Consider the following 26,886-nt stretch of genomic DNA (forward strand, 5'->3'; position numbering starts at 1 on the left):
AATGTTGCCATAGCTGTAAGTGTTTTCTCTAGCAATCAACATACTAGAAAGTCCATTTGCATAAACCAGGAAGTGCAAAAAACTAATCACAGGTAAGAAAGACATGAAAGTCCAAAACCTCAAGTACAAAGGACTGAATAGATTACAAAGTGAAGTTAAAGATGTAAAACAGCAGGGAAGCAGTTATTTGTGGAGAATGAAAGAAAGATTACAAGAGAGATTTGAAAAATGATTAGGAGCTAAAATTAGTTGAAGGAATCAGAATGTTCTTTAAAACATGAGAAGAGTAATTTAATGACTTACGATAGACACAGTTAAACAAAAACAAGAACAACTTCAAAAAAACACCACCAACTAACTAAATCCATTATTTGTCCTGAGAATGGGGAGAGAAATGCAAGAAAGATAACAAATTTCCCAGGAGATGAATAAATAGTGTTGAAGGGGCTCAGAATCACAGCAGAAGAGTTGATCAAGTAACGAAAACACTTAACATTGACAAAAATTCGTAGAACAGATTGAACCCTTTCTAGAATTCTTATAAGGGAGTAAGCAAAAAGATGGGAAGAAGAAACACACAATATACTGTAGAAACAGGTCTTGTGGTGTTTCACTGGTAATTAAGAGACAGGCAAGAGAGAAATAATTTCAGGCCTGTAACCTTCACTTAAGCACTGAGAAAAATACTGGTTTCACAAATCAAGACAAAAATTGCAATATACTGTAAAATAATGAATGTATTACAAAAGGGCCGAGACTGAACCTTCCTTTTTCACAGATATCATTTACCTCTGCATTTATGTTCCTGCAATATCAAATGTAGGTGTAAATGTAGGAGTCGTTTGGTCATCTAACTTGCAGATTGTACCTACAATTAGGTAAAGATATAGAATTGCCACCGTAATTCAACTGAGGGTGCAGGTTGGATTCCCTTTTGAAAGTTTATCCTTAATTCCTAAAATTTATTACCATCGATTTACAGAAGGACAACCACTGACATAAAATTCTTTAGAATTGTTTAAAGCAATAACGAAAACTTGAATTGGTGGGAGCCAAAATTATGAATTATCTATATCTTAGTAAAATGTGGTCACATGCAATGTTAGTAAATGGGTGTAGGAGAAAAGATAAGAATATAAGAACGGCCAGACCAAAGGTGTCAGACCAAAGGTCCATCTAGCCCAGTAGCCTGTCTTCTGACAGTGGCCAATGCCAGATGCCCCAGAAGGAATGAATAGAACAGGTAATAATCACGTGATCCATCCCCGTCGCCCATTCCCAGCTTCTGGCAAACAGAGGCTAGGGACACCATCCCTGCCCATCCTGGCTAATAGCCATTGATAGACCTATGCTCCATGAATTTATCTAGTTCTTTTTTGAACCACGTTATAGTGTTGGCCGTCACAACATCCCTCTGGCAAGGAGTTCCACAGGTTTACTGTGGCATTGTGTAAAGAAATACTTGCTTTTGTTTGTTTTAAACCTGCTGCCTATTAATTTTATTTGGTGGCCCCTAGTTCTTGTGTTATGAGAAGGAGTAAATAGCGCTTCCTTATTTACTTTCTCCCCACCAGTCATGATTTTATAAACCTCTATCATATCCCCCTTAGTTGTGTCTTTTCCAAGATGAAAAGTACCAGTCTTATTAATCTCTCCTCACACGACAGCCATTCATACACCTAATCATTTTTATTGCCCTTTTCTGAACCTTTTCCAGTTCCCATATATCTTTTTTGAGATGGAGCGACCACATCTGCACAAAGTATTCAAGATGTGGGCATACTATGGATCTATATAGAGGCAATATGATATTTTCTGCCGTATTGTCTATCCCTGTCTTAAAGATTCCCAACATTCTGTTCGCTTTTTTGGCTGCCGCTGCACATTGAGTCAATGTTTTCAGAGAACTATCCACAATGACTCCAAGATCTCTTTCTTGAGTGGTAACAGCTAATTTAGACCCTATCATTTTATATGTGTAGTTGGGTTATGATTTCCCATGTGCATTACTTTGCATTTATCAACATGGAATTTCATCTGCCATTTTGTTGCCCAGTCACCCCGTTTTGAGAGATCCTTTTGTAGCTCTTCGCAGTCTGCCTGGGCCTTCACTATCTTGAGTAGTTTTGTATCATCTGCAAATTTTGCCGCCTCACTGTTTACCCCTCTTTCCAGATCATTTATGAATATGTTAAATAGGACTGGGCCCAATACAGACCCTTGAGGGACAGCACTATTTACCTCTCTCCATTCTGAAAACTGACCATTTATTCCTACCCTTTGTTTCTTATCTTTTAACAATCCATGAGAGAACCTTCCCTCTTATCCCATGACTGCTTACTTTGCCTAAGAGCCATTGGTGACAGACTTTGTCAAAAGCTTTCTGAAAATCTAAATCTAAAAATGCTTGAATAGATAAAGAATTGGGTTGGTTATTGTAGACTTAGGTCAACTTGTAAGTGGAGCAATTCAGGGTGAATTGAGGTGGATAATGGAGTCCACAAAGATCAGCACTAGAACCAATTTTGTTCACATTTATCATCCTAAATTGTCTAGAAGAGAGAACATTTGATGAAATTTGCTGATGAAACAAAACTAGTGGGAAAAAAGTTAAGTAGAAAGGAAAAGGCATCAAAATGCAAAATTACTTGCATGACCTAGGGACACTGACAGAGAAGTGACTTACAAAATTCACCATAAACAAATGAAGGTGATTAGACTGGGATAAAACTTGACCTTAGCAAAGCTTTTGATACGGTCTCCCATAGTATTCTTGCCAGCAAGTTAAAAAAGTATGGATTGGCTGAATGGACTATAAGGTGGATAGAAAGCTGGCTAGATTGTCAGGCTCAATGGGTAGTGATCAACGGCTCAATGTCTAGTTGGCAGCTGGTATCAAGAGGAGTGCCCCAGGGGTCAGTCCTGGGGCCAGTTTCATTTAACATCTTTATTAATGATCTGGATGATGGGTTAATTGCACCCTCAGCAAGTTAGGTAAACTGACTTTTAAACTGAAGGTAGAGGTAGATACGATGGAGAGTAGAGATAGGGCCCAGAGTGACCTAGACAAATTGGAGGATTGGGCTAAAAGAAATCTGATGAGGTTCAACACGGACAAGTGCAGAGTTTTGTACTTAGGAAGGAAGAATCCCATGCACTGCTACAGGCTGGGGACCAACTGGCTAAGCAGAAGTTCTGCAGAAAAGGACCTGGGGACTACAGTGGACGAAAAGCTGGATATGAGGCAGCAGTATGCACTTGTTGCCAAGAAGGCCAATGGCATATTGGGCTGTATTGCCAGTAGATGAGGGAAATGATTATTCCCCTCTATTAGGCACTGGTGAGGCCACACCTGAAGTATTGCATCCAGTTTTAGTCCCCACACTACAGAAGGGATGTGGACAAATTGGACAGAGTCCAGCGGAGGACAACGAAAATGATCAGGGGGCTGGGGCACATGACTTACGAGGAGAGGCTGAGGGAACTGGGGTTATTTAGTCTTCCGAAGAGAAGAGTGAGTGAGGGGGGATTTAATAGCAGCCTTCAATTACCTGAAGGGGGGTTCCAAAGAGGATGGAGCTAGGCTGTTCTCAATGGTGGCAGATGAGAGAACAGGAAGCAATGGTCTCAAGTTGCAGTGGGGGAGGTCTATATTGGATATTAGGAAACACTATTTCACTAGAAGAATGGTGAAGCACTGGAATGGGTTACCTAGGGAGGTGGTGGAATCTCTATCCTTAGAGGTTTTTAAGGTCCGGTTTGACAAAGCCTTGGCTGGGATGATTTAGTTGGGGTTGGCCCTGCTTTGGCAGTTGGGGTAGGACTATATGACCTCCTGAGGTCTCTTTCAATTGTAATATTATATGATTCAATGATTCTAAAACCTAAGAAAAGTATATCTACCTATAGTGGTCAGAACACTAAGCAGAAAGGCTTTGTGGGGAGTGGGGAGAAGACATGAATGAAATTCTAAAACCATTGAAAGCGCTCAACCAAATTTAATGAAGTATGCATAACAATTTGATTAGATTATTTTAGTATTGTATAGGTGAAACCCGATTTGTTATGCCAGGGTTACTGTGAGGAATTGGGTAAATAGAGCAGAAGGAAACCAGAATGATACCTAGGAGTCTCTGTTGTTCAAAAAGGTTATACATTTTTATTCTTTAGGTAAAAATTAACATAAGAGGGCCCCTTATTGAGGTATTCTCATCTCTGAAGGGACTAGAGAAGGGAAGTGCAACTAGCCTTTTGGAGTTAGTGTGAGATACAAGCATGACGGAGAGCAGACTGAAGAAAATGCCTGACTAGAGACTGAAGAAAAAGAAGAGTTTTGCTTCTTTATGCTGAAAGAAAGAAAAGGACTGCACAGAGTAAATGTGAATGGCAGAAACAAGAGCAAACAGTTTTATGAGGGGATTAAGTGCACATATGGAGGGAAATTGACTATACATGTCATCTCAAAGGAGAGGGTGCACTTAGAATAAGTATATGTGGCTGTTATGTCCTAAAATTTCTTATGTTCCTATTGTTTTGTGAATTGACAGAGCATCTGCTCAGTCACCAGGCATCAGTAAAATCCAGCTCTTTATGTACAGCACTAATTTTGTCAGTTCTTATGAAAAAATACAGACAATTGGCTAAGAAAGCAGTGTATTGTTTCATTCTGCTGTAGTCATTTCTGACCTAATAAGCATTTAGAAAGGACTTTTTTTAATGAAACACTGAGCAGACTGAGAAAAAATACTTATATTCTAACAGGAAGGATTGAGTCATTTGTGACTTTATTTTCCAGAGTAGGCTTTTTTACATTGTTCGTGCAAAATTCATTGTCTCTGAAGATAATGATATGTATTTCATCAGAACAGTTTTGGAAAAAAATTGTTTGTCAGCCTCTTTAGACAGGATCATGTTTTGCCTTCAGTTACTAAATGATGTATATCTTATGTCTGTCTTGATGTCTATGAAAACATCGCAAGTGAGAGATGTCTTGACTCATACTCTTTTTAATTGATTAACAGGTGGACTACTGTCAAGTTTATTCAGTTCATAGCAATGGCCATCTTTTTGGAATATAAAAATATTCATACTGAAGTACATCATAGAGGAAACAGACCACTTGGGAAACAATTAACATGTAGGAGTCCTCTTTGAATATTCCAAGCACTCACCTTTAGGAGATGTTATCCTATGGTATCCATATGGTATCCTCATAGCTTTTCCATTGCCATGTTCACTGATCTGATAAACTTGAAAGTATGGTGCAAAATATAATTTTAAAAAAACCTATTTTCTAATTAAATGAGCCCTTGTTATTCTATTTTGCTGAATTCTTACCTCAGATACAAATACAATAGTTACACTTTTACAGAATCGTATCTCAAGGAGCTATACAGCTATTAATTAATCAGAAGGGGCATTCACAAAATTGATGCTCGAGTGGGAATGCTGCCGTTGTACAAAAAGTGTTTGAGACTAAATCTGTATTCGACCATGCCCTGTGGCCAAAGATCAAGAGACTGAATTAAGGTTTGGCCCATAGTGGGAGATTTGGGCCCTTTGTGTCACATAACATTTGGAACAAGCATGGTGAACCACATTTCCTGCGTATAATACACTCCAGGCATTTGCTGGAATGAACAATATACCTTGTCAGCGGTGTATTTAATTCAGAGCTTCCTGGTTACATATGATTTTACACACATTTCAGCTAAATCAAATGCAAAGCAATCTATTCAGGAATATTGTGTAGGTTCTCAACACTCTTTAGAGGACCATGGGCTTGATCCAAAGCTCATAGTCAGTGGAAAGACTCCCATTAACATCAAGGGGTTTTACATTAGGCCTTATTCATGTTGCCTTTTAATGAGCAAAAGATATAATATGGATACTTCATACCCACCTGCTGGTGGTCAGTCTGTCAAGTCTTATAAAGCAAGCAGGACTGGAGCTGTTCATTACAGGGTTGGTCTTTTAATTAAGTCAGTACGGAACCAGTGGCCCAGAATAGCATTAGAAAGCACTATGCTTTTGGAAGTGCTATCTTTTGGATGAAAAAATTGAAGTCATAAAGTCTATGCTCCTGTTAAAACTCCCATGATGTTTTCTACAAGGGTAAAGATTTAGATCCTGTGCCCTGGCACAAATCCAAAGGGATTATTGCATTTCTTCTACCAAAAATCCAGTTCTGCTGTTTCAGTTGGATAAGGTACTGCATTCTTCACTTCTGGTCCTGAACTACTGTGCAGGGCTCCTGCTCACTGTTTAAGCAGCCAGAGGTGGCGGTGGTTGGGGTTCAGTGATGGTTTAATTGATCTGCATGTGTATTGATAGATAGCTAGTACGGTCAGTAAAGTTATACCACATTGAACTATTTTGTTGAAAGTGTGAAATAAATGCCAGTTATTGATCCAGATCAGTCTCTTCCATGGTAACAGATGGGGAGGAGACTATGGCGGAGAATCCATTTGGAGAGGTTCTCTCCATGTTGGTCCATTAGGGAGTGGAATTTGTCCTTCCTCCACCTCACAGAAAAGACCATGGGGGTTGATGCCTCCAAATTTTCAGAATTCCTCAGCTCCATTGCATGTCAGGACCATCAGGGCAAAAGCCTTGGTACTACATATTAGCTCTAGCCCCTAGTGGAAGCTCCTCTCATAGCCTGGCAGCACGGCTCCATTGGAACAAAGCACAAGTGACCACCCCTGACCTGGCTGCCTCCAGAACCTACAAAAAACACACAAAAAGATAATAAGACTGCATAATCCTTTTTGCATAAGATCCACAAGGAAGATAATGTCCATTGCCACACCCATCCCTCCCTGCCAGTTCCCTTTCCAGACTGCCTCCTTCCATTTCTCTTTGCATATTCTCAAACCTCTGGAGGAGATGGGCTGGCCCTGCAGAAGCAGCTAAGTCCACTTCTGTGCAGTAGGGGAGATCTGCATGCAGAAGAGGCCCTACATGCATACATCTGGGGGAGATAATCTGAGTCTTTATTATGCAATAAGTATTTCAGGAGTAATAAAGTTGCTACTCCTGTACATGTTAAATCTATTTTTAATTTTGGTTAACTGCACCAGTACACCAACCATAATCCAGCAATAGTCAATATTTTCATTAATGACTTGGATAATGGAGTGGGGAGAGTATGTGTATAATATTTGTGGATGATATCAGGATGAGAGAGATTGTAAGCACTTTGGAAGACAGACTTAGAATTCATAGGTGGCGCGTGGCTCTGGCATTTGGGGAGGCCGGTGCAAGCAACGGAAGCTCCCCCAGCATCCAGACTCTGGCCCCACCCCCTCTCGGCCTCCTCCCACCCATGCTTCGCCCCAGGCCCCACCTCTGCTCTACCCCAGGTCCCGGTCCCATTCAGCCCCTCCCCACTCAGCCCCGCCACTGTCGCTCGCTCCTCTCCTCGGCCGCAAATGGGACCATGGGGGAAAAGTGTGGGTGCGGCCACGGCCTAGGCGTCCCCTCCATGCTCTCAAAGGCGGTGGGTCGGAGGCTGTTTGCGGAGGCTTAGCCTCCCCGGCCTATTATACCCATGTTAGAATTCAAGAAGACCTTGATACATTGGAGAATTGGTCTGAAATCAATAAGATAAATATGGTACTTTGCATTTGTCTTTACTGAATTGTAGGAAAGAAAAAACAATTGCTCAACCTCAACATGGGGAATAACTGGCTTGGGAGTAGTCCTGCTGAAGAGGATCTGGGGTTATGGTAGATCACAAATTGAACGTGAGCCAACAATATGATGCAGTTGCACAAAAGGCTAATGTCATTGTAGGGTGTATTAAGAGAAGTGTAATTGTTCCACTCCACTTGACACTGGTGACATAATTGTTCTGTTGTACTTGACACTGGTGAGGCCTCAGATGGAGTATAGTGTCCAGCTTTGTGTGCCACTGTTTAAGAAAGAGGTGGACAAATTGGAGAGAATCCAGAGGAGAGCAACACAAATGGTAAAAGGTTTGGAAAACCTGACGTATGAGAAAAAATTAAAAAAACAACAACTGTCTTGTAGTCTTGAGAGAAGAAGACTGAGGGGGGATCTGATGACAGGCTTCAAGTTTGTTAAGGGCTGTTATACAGAGGTTGATAATCAACTGATCTCTGTGCCTACTGAAGGTAGGACAAGAAGTAATGGATTTAATTTGCAGCAAAAAGATTTAGGTTAGATAGTATGAAAAAAAATTATGTATAAGCTAGTTAATCATAGAATCATAGAATATCAGGGTTGGAAGGGACCTCAGGAGGTCATCTAGTTCAACCCCCTGCTCAAAGCAGGACCAATCCCCAATTAAATCATCCCAGTCAGGGCTTTGTCAAGCCTGACCTTAAAAACTTCTAAGGAAGGAGATTCTACCACCTCCCTAGGTAACGCATTCCAGTGTTTCACCACCCTCTCAGTGAAAAAGTTTTTCCTAATATCCAACCTAAACCTCCCCCACTGCAACTTGAGACCATTACTCCTTGTCCTGTCCTCTTCTACCACTGAGAATAGTCTAGAACCATCCTCTCTGGAACCACCTCTCAGGTAGTTGAAAGCAGCTATCAAATCCCCCCTCATTCTTCTCTTCTGCAGACTAAACAATCCCAGTTCCCTCAGCCTCTCCTCATAAGTCATGTGTCCCAGACCCCTAATCATTTTTGTTGCCCTTCGCTGGACTCTCTCCAATTTATCCACATCCTTCTTGTAGTGTGGGGCCCAAAACTGGACACAGTACTCCAGATGAGGCCTCACCAATGTCGAATAGAGGGGAACAATCACGTCCCTCGATCTGCTGGCAATGCCCCTACTTATACATCCCAAAATGTCATTGGCCTTCTTGGCAACAAGGGCACACTGCTGACTCATATCCAGCTTCTCATCCACTGTCACCCCTAGGTCCTTTTCCGCAGAACTGCTGCCTAGCCATTCGGTCCCTAGTCTGTAGCTGTGCATTGGGTGCTTCCGTCCTAAGTGCAGGACCCTGCACTTATCCTTATTGAACCTCATCAGATTTATTTTGGCCCAATCCTCCAATTTGTCTAGGTCCCTCTGTATCCTATCCCTGCCCTCCAGGGTATCTACCACTCCTCCTAGTTTAGTATCATCCGCAAATTTGCTGAGAGTGCAATCCACACCATCCTCCAGATCATTTATGAAGATATTGAACAAAACCGGCCCCAGGACCGACCCCTGAGGCACTCCACTTGACACCGGCTGCCAACTAGACATGGAGCCATTGATCACTACCCGTTGAGCCTGACAATCTAGCCAACTTTCTACCCACCTTATAGTGCATTCATCCAGCCCATACTTCTTTAACTTGCTGACAAGAATACTGTGGGAGACTGTGTCAAAAGCTTTGCTAAAGTCAAGAAACAATACATCCACTGCTTTCCCTTCATCCACAGAACCAGTAATCTCATCACAGAAGGCAATTAGATTAGTCAGGCATGATCTTCCCTGGGTGAATCCATGCTGACTGTTCCTGATCACTTTCCTCTCATGTAAGTGCTTCAGGATTGATTCTTTGAGGACCTGCTCCATGATTTTTCCGGGGACGGAGGTGAGGCTGACTGGCCTGTAGTTCCGAGGATCCTCCTTCTTCCCTTTTTTAAAGATTGGCACTACATTAGCCTTTTTCCAGTCATCTGGGACTTCCCCCGTTCGCCACGAGTTTTCAAAGATAATGGCCAATGGCTCTGCAATCACAGCCGCCAATTCCTTTAGCACTCTCGGATGCAACTCGTCCGGCCCCATGGACTTGTGCACGTCCAGCTTTTCTAAATAGTCCCTAACCACCTCTTTCTCCACAGAGGGCTGGCCATCTACTCCCCATGCTGTGATGCCCAGCGCAGCAGTCTGGGAGCTGACCTTGTTAGTGAAGACAGAGGCAAAAAAAGCATTGAGTACATTAGCTTTTTCCACATCCTCTGTCACTAGGTTGCTTCCCTCATTCAGTAAGGGGCCCACACTTTCCTTGGCTTTCTTCTTGCTGCCAACATACCTGAAGAAACCCTTCTTATTACTCTTGACATCTCTTGCTAGCTGCAGCTCCAGGTGCGATTTGGCCCTCCTGATTTCATTCCTACATGCCCGAGCAATATTTTTATACTCTTCCCTGGTCATATGTCCAACCTTCCACTTCTTGTAAGCTTCTTTTTTATGTTTAAGATCCGCTAGGATTTCACCGTTAAGCCAAGCTGGTCGCCTGCCATATTTACTATTCTTTCGACTCATCGTGATGGTTTGTCCCTGTAACCTCAACAGGGATTCCTTGAAATACAGCCAGCTCTCCTGGACTCCTTTCCCCTTCATGTTAGTCCCCCAGGGGATCCTACCCATCCGTTCCCTGAGGGAGTCGAAGTCTGCTTTCCTGAAGTCCAGGGTCCGTATCCTGCTGCTTACCTTTCTTCCCTGTGTCAGGATCCTGAACTCAACCAACTCATGGTCACTGCCTCCCAGATTCCCGTCCACTTTTGCTTCCCCCACTAATTCTTCTCGGTTTGTGAGCAGCAGGTCAAGAAAAGCTCCCCCCTAGTTGGCTCCTCTAGCACTTGCACCAGGAAATTGTCCCCTACGCTTTCCAAAAACTTCGTGGATTGTCTATGCACCGCTGTATTGCTCTCCCAGCAGATATCAGGAAAATTAAAGTCACCCATGAGAACCAGAGTTAAGCTTTGGAATAGGCTTCTAAGGGAGTCTGTGGAATCCTCATCATTGGAGGCGTTTAAGAACCGGCTGGACAAACACCTGCCAGGGATGGTCTAGGTTTCTTTGGTCCTCTTTTAGCATTTGGGGCTGGACTAGATGACCTCTCAAAGTCCCTTCCAACCTTATTTTTCTATTATTTCTATGATTTCCCAAAGCACGGGACATGCAATTGATAGGTAGGGGCAAAGGACATGAAAATGTCCTTGGGTATATGCATCTTTCCTGTGCCCTGTTTCAAGGCACTGAGTCAGGGGACCAAAGGTCACATGGCAACAGCCCAGAGGTGGGGCTTACTATAAGAGGGAGCCTTTTCAACCAAAGGAGAAGGAGACTTGGCTGGGGTCCTTGCTACACCAGCTGGGAGATACTGTAGGTGTAGATGTCTCTGCTGGGAAAGACTTTAGGAAAGAGGAGGTTTGGGGGAGGAACTGTAGAATGTGGGGAGGAGGGCTAATAGATGTGTATATAAGTTGCCATTGGGCTGTTTTCCTGAAGGGAAGGCAGGACATCGCATTCAGTAGTCTGGGAAATGCGGCAGTGCACCCATGGTTGAACACAGAGCTCATTTCTCTACCCTTCTCCAGGACAGCTGAGCACACATCATTCGGTTATTCACTTTTGAGTCATGAGTGCTGAATGAAATCAATTTGAAAAAGAGTTATTACCTTAACAGGCAGTAAACCTTTCTGCCTTGACTGCAAACAATCATTAAAAGCCTTTATTAAATTTTGCATCTGTTCTGTTCACCACTTAGCCATTTCTTTTCATTCTGAAGGATTATAACCAAGAATGAATGAGTCTCCTCCAAGATGGTCAGGACACAATAAATCTATGAAGTAACTAAATAATCCTTTCCTCCACATACACAGATTTATTTTTTACATTTGCTAAAAATATTTGCTCTCTTACTTCCCCATGACATCAGGCTTTCAGCCTGTGAATAATGATGCTCGACATCAGGCAGCTTGTTAAAAAAAATATCCAACAACAATTGGACAGTGTTCAATGCCTTTCCCAACTAAAATCCATATTCCTCTCCCTCACAAACTCATCTTCCCACTGCAGTGCAGTGATGTGTGCATTTCAGAATAACCAAAATGGACAATTTCAGGTAAAGGGTAAATTAGCCAGGTTCTCCCCAGTACGAGGTAGCAACTATTGTTCGCTAGAACAGGACCCCTAGGCACAGTGAGACATGCGTTTGTCAGACTGCATTATTATGGAAGCTCGCTGTATTTGAAGAGGAATGTGAAAACAATTCAAGAGTTCCTGGTGGTGGAAAATGCTGCGGCCTTCCTCTTCTGCCATTTAGGTCTCCGTTAGTGTGTCAAGCCTTAGCTCCAGTTTCTCGGCTGGCTCCCACGCCATTTCCACTGCCAGATTGATCTGTCCTGATCTTCAAAGCTGTAAATATATCAGATCAGGTCCCAGCTATATTAGAGACCTCATTTCCATCTTCAGACTGCCAAAACCACAGCCCGGAATGATGTATGTGAGGGCTAAGGACAAGGCATTCTCAGTTGAGGGGACCCGACCATGGAATTAACTAACTTCCAAGAGGAGATTAGAGAAATCCAGAGTGGCCAAGTTTAGGAAACACTGCCAAACTTCCTTATTGTGAGAGCTTTTCCAGCATAACCAGAATGACATTCACAGCATCAGCTACAACCTTCTTCCCTTCTAATTACCAAAGAAAAAGCTTTACCCCAAACAGGGAGAAGAGCTGGCCACTTAGGCTGCCATTGAAAACAAGTTTTAATGGTGGTCTAGACCTTTGTGATGACACATTTGTGTTTCTTACATTGTAAAGTATGACAAATGGGGATGGCATATAAAGCTCAAAAAAGGTTTGTTTTATAGCAAATACAGTACTTCAGCTAGCATGAGCTAATGCCGTGAATTCAGAGTGACTCCAGAAACAGCTTGTTTTTATTCTATAGTAATTCCAAGAAATTTGTTTCAGTCAAATGTTTTGCTGATTCAAGTTAAAGTGAAGTGCACAATTTGCAGTCTGCACAGGCTTTGGACCTGATCTTGTTAACTGCTCAATGCCCTAAAAATCCTACCTTAAGGCCCAATCCTTTAAGATACTAGGGCCCTCATGTATGAGGTATTAAATGCCTGCAACACCTCTGTGATGACCCTGCCCCTCATCCAGGAAGCTTTACTGTTGACTTCATATGAAAATAACCCAAAACATTGCACTAACCGTATGGTGAAATATAACATTGTTAATATAACATTTTTAATATAAAAGGGTGAAATATAACATTTTTAACAACAGAATCAGACCCACAGTATTTCAGAACCAAGGGTCCTCGGCCCCTTATAAAATCAGGCTCTTTGTCATTTGCACCTTGAATTGTGTGAAGACACTAAATTTCATTGTGACTTGTTTTCTTGTCTTTTAGCTGGATACAGGGAAGACAAAATTGAAGTTGGAACGTTGGGCTTCCAGGGAAAGTGGCAGTGGGGGCTGGAAAAGTGAAGCAATGGAATCAAGCGGGGACTGTGATGATGAGGATGGATGTCAAGGATCTGGTGACAGAATTCACACAGCAGGTAAATGCAGGGAAAATGTTCTCTGAATATTCATTCACATTTTAAAGCAGGTTTCAACTTAGTGTTTTGGAGCCTTTCCATGAACATGGGTAAAGAAAAACAGGATGCTTGTGGAAAGTGAATTTAAACTTATATCTCAAATATTTGCTGAAAGTGAATTTCAAAATTCCATGTTGGATTGTAAATCTGAAATTTGCGTTGTGTTGGTGACTTACATAATCAAGTTTTTAACAAAAGAAGAGGCACTAGACAACTAACCAAAACAACATAACTTGCAAAGTTGAAATACCGAACATTTGCAACTGCAGCAGGTTGAAAAAATGTCAACTTTTTTTCTGTGGAAACTGAAACCTTTAGCAGAAATGTATTGATTTTGAGGGGAAAAAAAGGGTTTTCATGACCCCCACCGAATGGTCAATAACCTAGCATTTAGAAAACTCACCTGAGATGTAGAAGACCCAGGTTCAAGTCCTTGCTCTGGTGGGTTGGTTGTGTGTGTCTGTGTGTTTCTCATGTCTTTTCACAAAGAAATTTCAAAAGGTCTCATTTTTGTTCGTCAGAATGAAAAAAAATGTCAAAACCTTTAAATTTTTCCTGATACAAAAATTGCTGCTTTTAGCCAGCCCTATTTCCAACAAATGTTTGGTGAGGTATTCAGATGTGGAGAAAAGTGTGTTTATTAAAATCAGAAATAATTTGAATAACAAATAAATGTAGAGATTTTCCATATTCTTCTCACAAATATTTTATAAACAAAGGTTGGGAAACATAGATGAATACATTATCAATTAAAAATTATTTGCTCATCGATTAATAATTTATTGTTTTTGTATTGTATCTGACTTGTGAAAAGACTTCTTCTAGATGCCCCAGATGCAGGAGATTATAGCGATTAAAGTTTTAAGTAATATGTTTTTTGTCTTCATGTGGTACATTATAAACAATAGCCAGGTGCTAAATCATTTTCAGTTGATAATTAAACTATTTATATATTGTAGTATTGCCAAAATATACAATGGCTCTTTTGTAGTTAGAGTTCAAAAATAAAAAAATAGAAGCTTTTGAAATTTGGTTTATTGTTAACTTTAGTAATGTGAAATAAGGAAGCAACATAATGTCTCCTCCTTCCTTTTAGCAATCGGTTGAAATAAAATTATTTATGATGAGATGGTTGTGGATTAAAAAGAATTAAATTTGCATAATTAGCTCTCCCATTGATTTGGCTGGGATTATATCAACTAAAAATATAATTACAATTAATTTGACCAAATGCTTTGGATTCAGAACAGTAAGAGTAGCTATTCCTTCTTGTGAAAACTGTAATAGTGTTTTATAATTAATATATTATATTGTATGCAGGTTACTAGCAGTAAATTTGTTTGGCATATCTAGATGCAATTAAGTGATAAAATGAGATTAGTCTCATTACAAAACGCCTTTGCTTTAGTAGAATGTTAAAATATAAAAACACTTCAATTTCATTTAATTTCCTCTTGGTATGTGTCTTTAAACTATGGTGCTTTTTAATTGCAAAGTTACATTACACAACTTGAGATCTACCAAGAGTGCTCTGATTATTGCTTTGTAGATATGCAGTGCAAGAAATTTAGCTCACTTGAGAACTTCTAGTGGCAAAGCCTGAATAGGAGCCTGATCCAAAGCCCACTGAACTCAATGGGGGACCTTCCCATTGACTTCAGTGGGCTTTGGATCAGGCCTTAAATGACAACTCTAAAGTATCAGTCTCAATGAATGGTGTTGCATGTGATTAAATGTAATAAAAAGGGCTTTCAAAGGGTAAACGTCTTTGGCAGAGCAATAATAATAATGATGATGATTTTAACACCAGGTCTATGCAGAAGTCTCCCTAAAGAGGACATATCTAAGTATCTGACTCTGAAATGATGAAACCAGTATCCAGCACAGTACACTAAAATAGTCATCATTTATTTAAAATCGATATGAAAATAATTTACAAACATTGTGCTTACAGTCATGCTCTATAGATTGAGAAGCATTGCTGCTGTGAAGCATAGTGTATGGATTACTTACAAATATTTTTTTGCAATACTATTGAACCATCCTTCCCTACCTTCCTACCAACAAAAACAATAAATCCCCAAAGCACATGGATTTCACCAGCATCTAGATTACCTGCTTCAACATATTCAACTGTAGGCCGACTAAAAGTCTCCCTGACCAAATGTCATTATCTTCCCCAGTTCCCACTTTCTCTAGAAAGCGAGTTAGAGACCAGATCCTGATCTGGTTTAAATGTTTGTATTTATATTGATTTTGATTTACTCTATCTGAGGATCTGATCCCATGCTTATATATTCCAATTCTGCACTCAGATATTCATAGACAGCTCCTCAAGCTTTTATGCATAACCAACCAATATCAATATATTTCACAGTTGTCTGTCTGCACTTTTCAAATCCTGAAGTTTTGTTTGCCATTTTTCAGCTATCTAGAATCTTTTCTGAATGTCAGTTAAATTCCCCAGTTCCCTTCATCTCTTCCATTAAGATTTGTACCTGAATACAGTATTATGTAGTGCTCGTATTTTGTTTTTGGCAGTTGCATATAAGCCTTTTATAGTCAAATCCATTATTAGCTCTAAAGACCACTACTTATACATTTAAACATACTATATTTAATTATATAGCCCGTACCACATGTGTTTACTCAGATGACTTCATACCACTGAGATAAACAAGTTCTGAAGAATTATATATGGTTATGAAGTGGATCACTGACCACAGGTGCCGCCTAGTGGTCAGGCAGGGTGTGGCAGGTTCTCTCTATTAACATATTAACATCTGCTTTGGTCCTGCAGTGTCCTGCCTCTTCTGTAACTCATCCCTCTGAGCAGGTCCCATGATTATGTCCATCCCTTTCAGGGTATATAAAAAGTCCAGCAACAGGGTAGCCCTTTGGGTTAGGCAAGGGGTCTCTGGATCTCTGCCTAGGTTGAGGTCTGAGGATCTTGAACCTTCTGTCTTCAGGGCCTTCTCTCCTCTAGACTCCCAGTATTAGGGGTAGGCTTCTGCCTTCGGCACCTCCTAAGGGTTATTATGGGAACCCGGTCCCACCCTCTCCATTGGGTATCCACTAAAGTGCCGTACTTCTGCCTTCCTGGAGCACTTCCTGCCAGACCCTCTTTCCCAACAGGAAAAGTAAAGACATTAAATCAAAGAAAGTCTCAGACCTTCTGAGAATCACCAGTCTCTTCTCTGGGGTTTGGCAACATCATGACAGCCAGGACTCCAGAGCTCAGGGTGCAAGTCAGTTCATCTCCATTGTCTGATGCCCTGCCACATTGGCCTGTTCTTCTTTCTAGCTCTTCCTCCAAGCCATGCATGCTTTGCAAGTGGGTGGGGTAGGGCTGCCTGGGTCCAGACTAGCTGCTTAACTCCTTCCTTACTGGTGCGGGGTCACAATGATGAAATCCATTAAAAAGTTAACATTTTCCAACCATTACCACTTACCACAGGTATCTCACGTTCCAAGTATAGGGGAACGCTGTGGAAATAGCACTGTGACTCAGATAGCACCATATAGTAACTGTTGACATGTACTGACACTTTAACGACAATGCCTATTGATTGTTTGTGACCAAGGCTTTGCAAAGAAAGAATTAGAAAGAAGAAAGTAATCCAAGTAAATGTCTAATAGGGAGGGGAAAACTTACTGTCAGGTCTGAGACCATTCAGAACATGTAGGTTTCTAGGTGTAGGTGTAAACCAACATCCGTCCAACAGGTGTTCGGCACTCTGTCCCCAGTCCAGCAGCACAGTCAGGGACCTGCTTAGCTTCAAGCATGTGAGTAGTCCTATTGATTTCAATGCAACTACTCATAAGCTTGTAGTTAGCACATCTTTAAGTGCTTTGCTGCATTGGGGAGAGTGCTTGGCACCCTGCAGAACTGAGCCACAAAAGTGCATATCAGAGGCTGGATTGGCCCCTGGCAATCCAGCCCAAGTAAGGGACACAAGAGTGACAAGTAAGGGACAAGAGTGACTGTAAGTCGCAGTCGGGTCCTTCTTTTCCCTTACTTTGGGGAGAAAGAAAGATGTGTCTGTCCTTGTGCTAGTGGAGCTGTGCTGGCCAGCACACTCTGGGGCTCAATCAGGCAAGGCCCAACTAGTCTCTGCACACCTGCATGGATGGGGAGTAACAGCTGGTGGTGGTTGCTCTCCCCTGTGTGCAGGGTCTAGCAATGCAGGTAGAGACCCTGTTACTCCCCCAAACAGGAACATTAGCAGGCTCACAATTGAGCCTTACAGGAGCATAGAAACTCTAGTCAGGGTATTCATCATCTTGTTACCCATGAACTAAAACTAACCTGTTCAGTACCTGCACATTGGAGCCTTTGGGTCAGATTGGTCCCTGCATGAAAATAACCCACATCAGGGACTAGGAATGCTGCTCCCAAACAGAACAAGCTAGGTGTTCACCTTCCACCTCCCAAAAAGCCTTGAAACACTGGATCTCAGAAATGAAGACATATTGTACCTTTGCACTAGCTGTTTGCACCGCACGGACCCTCTTCCAGAACTGTGCTTCCCCATCAATTGCTACTCCTGCAGCTCCACCCCAAAAAGGAGGGAGTCATGAAGTGCAAGGGGAGGAAGAGCCTGAATAATGCTGCCTCTTAGGAATGACAAACGTTCATCAATAAGCCAAAATTGTATCTGATACAGCAAGCATTGAACAAATGAGCAAATGCTGCAATATCTGGATGGTCAGCAGGCTTTCAACAGTGAATAGAGAGTGTTCAATGAGTTTCTTCACCCAGCTATCTATTCAGATACATGATTTTGACAAACATTTATCAATACAATACTAACCATTTTCTTTCACAACTCTTTTTTCTAACTACTTGTAATACTGCTAAGCTTCTCTTCTTTGATAAGCCTTCTCCTGATGGTATATCCTTCCTGTTGTCACATTTCTTCTCATCATCTTAAAGATACCTGGCATTTTACTTCATTATAGCATTCAGGCTGAGTTATTATCTTGGGACGTAGTTCCAATCCTTGCTTCCTACATGACTGTTTAGATGGAGGACCCTTGCTCCCCCCACTCCCCTGCCCCTGTCTTCTCCAAGTATTATAACTTATAGTAGTTTATCTGGTTATACATTTTCTCTTGAGGGCACATGAGCAGGTTTTTCCCCCTGAGAACATCCTTTCTTTTTAAATGCAAAGAAAATAACTTGTTTTTTCTTTTGATAACTTCTGCCTGATTTGTATCAGATCTCAACAGCTATTGAAGGTTAATGTATTTTTCTCATTGTTCATGAATTCTCTCATCATCAGATTTTCTTTTGCATATCAGGATCCTTTTGTCCTTTATGATGTCCTTATCCTCCTCATTTCTCTGTCTTTTCTAAATATCAGTGTACTGTACAAATTGTCATCTTAACCATACTTCATTCCCATTCACCATGTTATACTTGTATTTATCTAAATATGTAATTCTACAGCTGCTGATTTGTGTAATTATTATTATCATCTCAGAATATTGATGGAATATCTGCTGGCAGCCAGCCCACACATCAAATTCTCATCTCCACATGTCTTCAGTTCCATTGCTGATTATCCCAGATGGTGTCAATATTGCATTTTCTCAGCTCTTCTGTTCTCCTGCCCTTTGAATCCTCTACATCACACACCATCCCTGTGTTACTGGCTTTCTTTATTAATTTTAGGTATCCTTTATTCCATGAGATATTGTGTTTCCTACTGAGTTTTTACTACATTCACTATTTCCTTTATTGTTATACCATTGTAAGTGGCTCATCCTGTTCAAAAAACTGCAAAACAATTTAATTCTCTATTTAATATTTATTTTGAGGAAGGCTCACTGGTTTCAAACTTTAATTTTTGTCATCTCCGTTTGTTGGTGAAGAGGGGTTACCTGTTTCCAACTACAGCATAAACATGGCCTACCAGTTGCCCTTTAACACTATGGACTGAAACATTTGTCTCAAAGTCAGACGCAACTGAGTCTGTATTCTACTTAGGAGAGACTTGAGAGAAGGGGGAGGAATAAGAAGGGGCAGAGAAAAAAATGCATTAAAAATCAGTGTGAAAAAATGGAGCCAAGATGGAGGGAAATAAACAAATACAGAAGATCAGATTCTGATTCCAAGTACTTTAGATTGACGCTGCTATAACTTCATTATCTCAGTGGTGTTAATCAGGAGATGTTCAGAGAGCAATTCAGAGAAAAGGAACAGAAAAGAGAAATGAAAAATTCTAATGAAAAATCATTTTTGCACACAAGATTTTCCCAGGCCTATTTGTGAAATCTATGTTAAAGTCTGCTAAGTTACAGTAAAGATAATGTGTTGTCATTAGGGAAACATTCATAGGAGCCTGATTTACACTGAAAAGCATGAGAACGGGGGTGATCATTCTTAACTCCTTTTCCTTTCTTAACATTCACATAACTAGGGATTTGGAGACATTGGGAAATGAAAGTAATAGTGTCTGATTCACTTACTTTGGATTTACAATGGTGTAACTGAGATCAGAGTTTGCCCCATAATAGTCACTTTCATATCTGGACAAATAAGAGAGACATGAATAGTTGCCAGGCCAAATAATTGAGTTACTGAGTGATGTAGATCTTCGTCTCTAATAATATACAGCTGATTGAGTGCCCATGTCCTCTCATAGGAGTTTTCTCCTAACTTTAGTTATAACAGTGGGAAGAATGAGCTGAGCCAAAGAAGACTAAAGCTACTACTGTTAAATAACTTTGGCATCATCTCTGTTCAAAAAGGAGCAAAGATAATTCATGAAGTTTAATTTTCCCTCTCATAGATTCATAGATTCATAGATATTTAGGTCAGAAGGGACCATTATGATCATCTAGTCTGACCTCCTGCACAATGCAGGCCACAGAATTTCACCCACCACTCCTAAAAAAGACCTCACACCTATATCTGTGCTATTGAAGTCCTCAAATTGTAGTTTGAAGACCTCAAGGAGCAGAGAATCCTCCAGCAAGTGACCCGTGCCCCATGCTACAGAGGAAGGCGAAAAACCTCCAGGGCCTTCCAATCTGCCCTGGAGGAAAATTCCTTCCCGACCCCAAATATGGCGATCAGCTAAACCCTGAGCATATGGGCAAGATTCATCAGCCAGATACTACAGAAAATTCTTTCCCGGGTAACTTGGATCTTACCCCATCTAAAAACCTCTCATAAGATGTATGTAAATTGCAGCAAATTTGTGTTCACTTTAGCTGGGCTTAGGAATAATTAAAAGGTAAGAACATTTCAGGTACTTATAGTGTAAACCTTCAAATGCACTGTAGAACAAGGGTGAAGTAAGCAAAGGGGAGATTGAGGTCAGAACATTTGGGGTTTGTCTATTTGGAATAAACCTATATAAACAAACAGTGATCAGAGACACTACGGTAGATCATTTTGAAGACTTTCTGTCTGAAATAGTACCATTAATCCTGAGTCCACTGAAGACTTTATATTGCAATACATTTTACTAACTTTAGCTTGTCACTGGTATTTGATTTGATTACTTTACAAAGAAATGATTATTTAAATACATACATGTCAGGGATTTGTTTTGTAAATAGCCCTGTGTTGGAAGCTCCCCAAACTAATTTTCTACTCAACTCCCTGTCAGACATTTTTTACAGTGCTATGTCACAAATACTCATTTTTAAAAGAAAAATCATCTTGGCATGGAGCTATGAAGCTACTGATAGAAATGAGGGAGCCAGAATGAGAAGGTGCATGCACTGAGAAGGCGTAGCCTGATGGTATGTGGTAGCTAGAGATGCGTGGAATCCAAACTCTATAGAAAACTAATCTTACTAAACATCAGAAGCTGTGTTCATAGAATCGTAGAATATCAGGGTTGGAAGGGACCTCAGGAGGTCATCTAGTCCAACCCCCTGCTCAAAGCAGGACCAATCCCCAACTAAATTATTCCAGCCAGGGCTTTGTGAAGCCTGACCTTAAAAACCTCAAAAGAAGGAGATTCTACCACCTCCATGGGTAATGCATTCCAGTGCTTCACCACCATCCTAGTGAAAAAGTTTTTCCTAATATCCAACCTAAACCTCCCCCACTGCAACTTGAGTCCATTACTCCTTGTTCTGTCATCTGCTACCACTGAGAACAGTCTAGAGCCATCCTCTTTGGAACCCCCTTTCAGGTAGTTGAAAGCAGCTATCAAATTCCGCTGCCCCCCATTCTTCTCTTCTGCAGACTAAATAATCCCAGGTCCCTCAGCCTCTCCTCATAAGTCATGTGTTCCAGTCCCCTAATCATTTTTGTTGCCCTTCGCTGGACTCTTTCCAATTTTTCCACATCCTTCTTGTAGTGTGGGGCCCAAAATTGGACACAGTACTCCAGATGAGGCCTCACCAATGTCGAATAGAGGGGAATGATCACATCCCTCGATCTGCTGGCAATGCTCCTACTTATACAGCCCAAAATGCCGTTAGCCTTCTTGGCAACAAGGGCACACTGTTGACTCATATCCAGCTTGTCGTCCACTGTAACCCCTAGATCCTTTTCTGCAGAACTGCTGCCTAGCCACTTGGTCCCTAGTCTGTAGCGGTGCATAGGATTCTTCTGTCCTAAGTGCAGGACTCTGCACTTGTCCTTGTTGAACCTCATCAGATTTATTTTGGCCCAATCCTCTAACTTGTCTAGGTCCCTCTGTATCCTATCCCTGCCCTCCAGCATATCTACCACTCCTCCCAGTTTAGCGTCATCTGCAAACTTGCTGAGGGTGCAATCCACTCCTCCTCCAGATCATTAATGAAAATATTGAACAAAACCGGCCCCAGGACTGACCCTTGGGGCACTCGCTTGATACCAGCTGCCAACTAGACATGGAGCCATTGATCACTACCCGCTGAGCCCAACGATCTAGCCAGCTTTCTATCCACCTTATAGTCCATTTATCCAGCCCATACTTCTTTAACTTGCTGACAAGAATACTGTGGGAGACCGTATCAAAAGCTTTGCTAAAGTCAAGGAATAACATGTCCACTGCTTTCCGTTCATCCACAGAGCCAGTTATCTCATCATAGAAAGCAATTAGATTAGTCAGGCATGACTTGCCCTTGGTGAATCCATGCTCACTGTTTCTGATCACTTTCCTCTCCCCTAAGTGCTTCAGAATTGATTCCTTGAGGACCTGCTCCATGATTTTTCCAGGGACTGAGGTGAGGCTGACTGGTCTGTAGTTCCACAGATCCACCTTCTTCCCTTTTTTAAAGATGGGCACTACATTAGCCTTTTTCCACTCATCCGGGACCTCCCCCAATCACCATGAGTTTTTGAAGATAATGGCCAGTATTCTCTGCTTCAAGTCAATAGAGTTAGGTCAGTAAAGAGTTTGACCCTAGTTATTGAGAGTGTCTACTCCTATGGAAGTCATTTGCAAGTGACTTGAGTGGAGGAAGCACCAGCCCCAGAGTTTGAAAGGCAGAGTACGCAGGAGTGAAAACTCTCTCCTTGAATAACTCCAGTAAGTTGTATATGATTTAGCTCTGTCTGACAATAGCTGTAATAGCTCAGTCATGCTGAGTAGCAATGGGGTAAATGTGAAGGCTAAGGCAATTTGCCTCTAAAAACACCATAAAGCCAAAATTAATTAGGAGGAGCTAACAATACAAGGGCCTTAGAATTAATCCCAGATCGATAACCATATAACTTAATGGAAGCTGAATCTAAAATGTTAATGGCATTGTGCTATATTTTACATATGAAAAAAACCCTGCCGGCTTAAGAACAGTGTTTTCCATTATGAATTAGGCGTGATTCCACACATGGGTATGCTGATCTGGTGAACAAGTAGCAGCATCTTCGTGCTTGCTCCAGGTGCTCTGCTACATTGCTCAGAGCCTGTGCACTCCTTCTTAGCCTTGTGGAGCCCTGCTTGCAGAGCAGGTAAAGAGGGCATGTTACAGGTATAGGGAGATAGACTTAGGGCCAAACCAGAGTTAAGAGGCATGACAGCTTGTCTTAGTAGAACCCAGAAGTCTAGCAATTGCTGCTGTTTAAACCCCTGTCCCATCGGCCATTTGTAACTCCCTTGATTCACTTAATTCTGGTGGAGGCCCCTGCAGCCGGGAGAGGCAATGTATATGTACATGTACATATCTACAGAAGTCCGTCACCCCGAACAGAAAGATGGCAAAAGTGGATCCAGAGGTTTTACAGAAACTATCAAGTTGAGTTTCTCTGGGCAAACTGAGACAGGTTCCTAAATGATAGGTGGCAGATGACCTTGGATTGACCCAAGTTCTGGGTCAAATTATGTTCACAGCTAGACAGGATCACTAGTCAGATGGTATCACAGGGAGTCTGTCACCAGCTTGGCTTGGCACTGGGCATCTAAGAACTTGAAAAACAATTAGGACCACTCCTTCGAGTGCCCCATAAATAGAACTTACCTTATCCCCTCATTACTATCCAATATATTAGACCTAAATTAGCCCTAGCTGCAGAAAGAACTTCTGTATGTACTGAGGCTTCCTTGGCTCCATAGACAAACACTGAAAACAAATCAGATTTGTGACGTGAAGTTGACAAAGGCTGTAAACTTCTTAATGGCCCTATTAAAGCCTCCTTCATCTACACTTCCTCTGACATGCAAGAAGTGACAGCCATGCATTGTGGAAGGTTGGTGGTAGAGGTAGAGTTGAGCTTCCAATGAAAAAAAACAGTGGCTTTTTTTCTTGTTTTATGATTTATAAAGGTGGCCAGAAGGGTTTCTGTTGTTTTTAAAGCATGAGAGGGGTTATCTTTGCTTATTCTCCCCGCCCCACAAGAAATATCAGCAATGTCAGTTCTGGCCTTTCCTGTTTTTATTGGAGAACTCACTGAAGGGCTCAGATGTGTGTTATAAGCTTTTGTAGCCCTTAACTGGCCACAAATTTGTGTTATCCTGGCTGACCATCATAAAGCCAACAGACACTTTAACTGTCCTCTCCAGCTAAGGGGAGATCATTTAGGAACACAATGATATCCCAAAAGAAATCACATTTTCGTTTGACAGTTTTCCTGTGGAACTAATGTATTACTTATATACCATATTCTCTGGTCACCTGGGAAGAACAGTGACTGAGGCATGCAACTTAATAATGGTGAGCATAATCTTACAGAGTCAGATCCACTTGTGTCAATAATCATAGGTCAGTTGGGATCAATGTACTTATGACAGCTTAAACCAGCTGAGAGTCTAGCCCAGTGTTGGGTACCTTTCCTGCAAGGAAGTCAGAGATAGGGCATTTTTTTCCCCAAAAAAGAGGATTTTTACATCATAGTTCTGATTTGATCCACAATGCCCCAATGTCCCTTATTTTAAAACTGCTTACTCGCCTTCCTCCGTCTTGAAAGCAGGAGTTAAATAATATTTTCCTGCAAATATGTATTTTGGAAAGATTCTCTGACAGCAGATCCTCCAATGCAAAGCTGTATTTTTGCTTCCATCTTCCAGTCTTTGCCCAGATCCCCAAGGACTACGAAGGAGTTTTTTAGGAGTAAAACTCTAGTTTAGATGGCTCATAAAAAGATTCAGGGCATATTTACACCTGTCCACCATAATTTATGACAGTGCTGCTTAAGTATTAGGGAAGTGGAAAACAGGTAAAGAAACTGAACTGCAAGGTTCCTTGATCAGAAATTCTGCAGCAGCTTCAATTATAATGAAAAATGGAGGATTTAATTAATAAAATAAAGAAATGAATAATGCAATTGGTACAGTAGCCCCTGCATTATTTATTTTTGGCCCCTGAGAAGGCATAGTGGGGCATGGGGAAATTGCAGGATAAGCACGTTGTCTGGATATTTCTGCTAAAATTATCATCAGTGAAATAATTAACAATGTGGGCATTTAAATTTCCATCATTAGATTTCAGACTGAGCATGTTATTGAGATAAACAGGGCAGTTCACATCTATCAGAGCTGTTATTTCAGGTTGTGTGCAGACTCAGGAAGGCAAAAGTGCATCTGTTTACATACCATTCATGTTTTAAAGGTTCTCTTTAAACCATGAGAGATAAAAGCATAGTATTTATATAAAAACTGGGATTCTGGAATATAATTCCATGGACGGTGGTGAATTCCATGGCCACAGAATTATGGAACACATAGTGTCTTAATCATAGTCATTAAGGATGGACAAGAGCTGTTGGATCATTTGATCTGGATGCAGGATTGCTTCTTATGGTACCTCTCCTACTGTCGTCTAGTCTAGTTTTACAGTGCTCAAAAGATTGGGTTTCTACCACTCCCAGTGGGAGATTGTTCTATGGATCACCTGGCAGGCTGCTGGGTAGGGTCCATGGCTTCTAGGATCCATGGCTGTGGAGCAGCCTCGCCAGCCAGACTGCCCTGGGCTGGGGAACCCGGGCCTTCCCTGCTGTAGAGCCAGGAGCCTAGAAACCCTGGGGTTTCTCAGGGTATCTAGGTTCTTTGCTGCTGATCTGGGGGAATAGAAGTTCTTGGGCTCCTGGCTCAGTTTCATTTTGAAGCTTCTGAAACAAAATGTTTTGATTATTTCCAAAATTAACTTTTCTGGATTTTCCCTTCCATGAGAAATTTTGAAATTTCTCTTTGTTCCAAAACTGAATGAATTTTCAGAATTTCAGAATGTCCCACGGAATGGAAATTCTGATGTTTGATGAACTCTGTATCTCACATGAAAAATTTTTTTCCATCGTTTAGACTCTCAGTATGGTCCCCCGCCCCTTAGTCATTTTAACTCTTAGTCTTTCCTCTCAAGTAAATTCCTACAGTCCCTGATTAGTTTGTTGTGCTTTTCTGAACTCTGAACAGTGAGTAGACCCATGTGGGAACTGGAAAATGTTGAACTTGATTAAATTACTCCACAAAGTCAAGATAAATCCTGTTTTATTATGTCCAAGTGTACTATGTGAACTTAAAGTTTGTTCATCTCCCAAATGAACATCTCTCTAAAAGTTTACTTGCTGGTCTTCATTTCGGGTAAATAAATGGCTGCTTCCCATTTTTATATGTGTTCTGAGAACACAACACATTTTCTTTATCCACACAGTAGCAAATATTACCTGGTTAGCATTCCTGCACAGTAGTGAGATCTAGTTCTATTTTAAAAAGAATAAATATATATTAGCACTTAGCAAGAGGTGAGAGCAATAAATATAAATAAAAGTTATGGTGAAAGAACTTCAGGTTCTGAACAAGCGTATAGTAGGATTTCTGGCAGCACTCAGCTCATAAGCTCTTATGAGAAACAAAGTCAAGATGTCAGCTGTGATAAAACAAGCCTTGAAGCATGAATGTTAAACAGCAATGATCTAGAAAGCATAACTAGTCTTTCACTTTATTCAATGTACTCGTAAAAATCATTAAACATTCTCAAAAAGGAAGTTTTAGCCCATTTTCCAGTGATTTGTTGTCCACAGCTGGCAGTTCATTCAAAAAGATAAGCAGGATTAGATCTGCATGGGGATTGAAAAAATCCTTTGAATCACTAAAAAGTAGATAGATTGAAGTGAATTGATTAAGGGGAGAAATTCTGCATTGTGCTTGCCGATAAGTTATCCATTGTTTGCATAGAGAACTTCAACAT

At 41.2% G+C, this 26,886-nt stretch overlaps 1 protein-coding gene across 2 annotated transcripts in view; it reads left to right on the forward strand.

Moving 5' to 3' along the window:
* LOC311526006 (glypican-5-like) overlaps nucleotides 1–26,886 on the forward strand; it is a 601,789-nt gene that overhangs the window by 456,489 nt on the left and 118,414 nt on the right. For both annotated transcript variants that reach the window (XM_084638600.1, XM_084638601.1), the window contains one exon: nucleotides 13,125–13,275. In XM_084638600.1, coding sequence (XP_084494726.1) covers nucleotides 13,125–13,275 — 151 coding nt within the window. The remainder of the gene's footprint in view (nucleotides 1–13,124; nucleotides 13,276–26,886) is intronic.

The sequence above is a fragment of the Lepidochelys olivacea genome (genome assembly GCF_965140295.1).
Source record: "Lepidochelys olivacea isolate rLepOli2 genome assembly, chromosome: 9".
In the NCBI taxonomy this organism is placed as follows: Eukaryota; Metazoa; Chordata; order Testudines; family Cheloniidae; genus Lepidochelys; species Lepidochelys olivacea.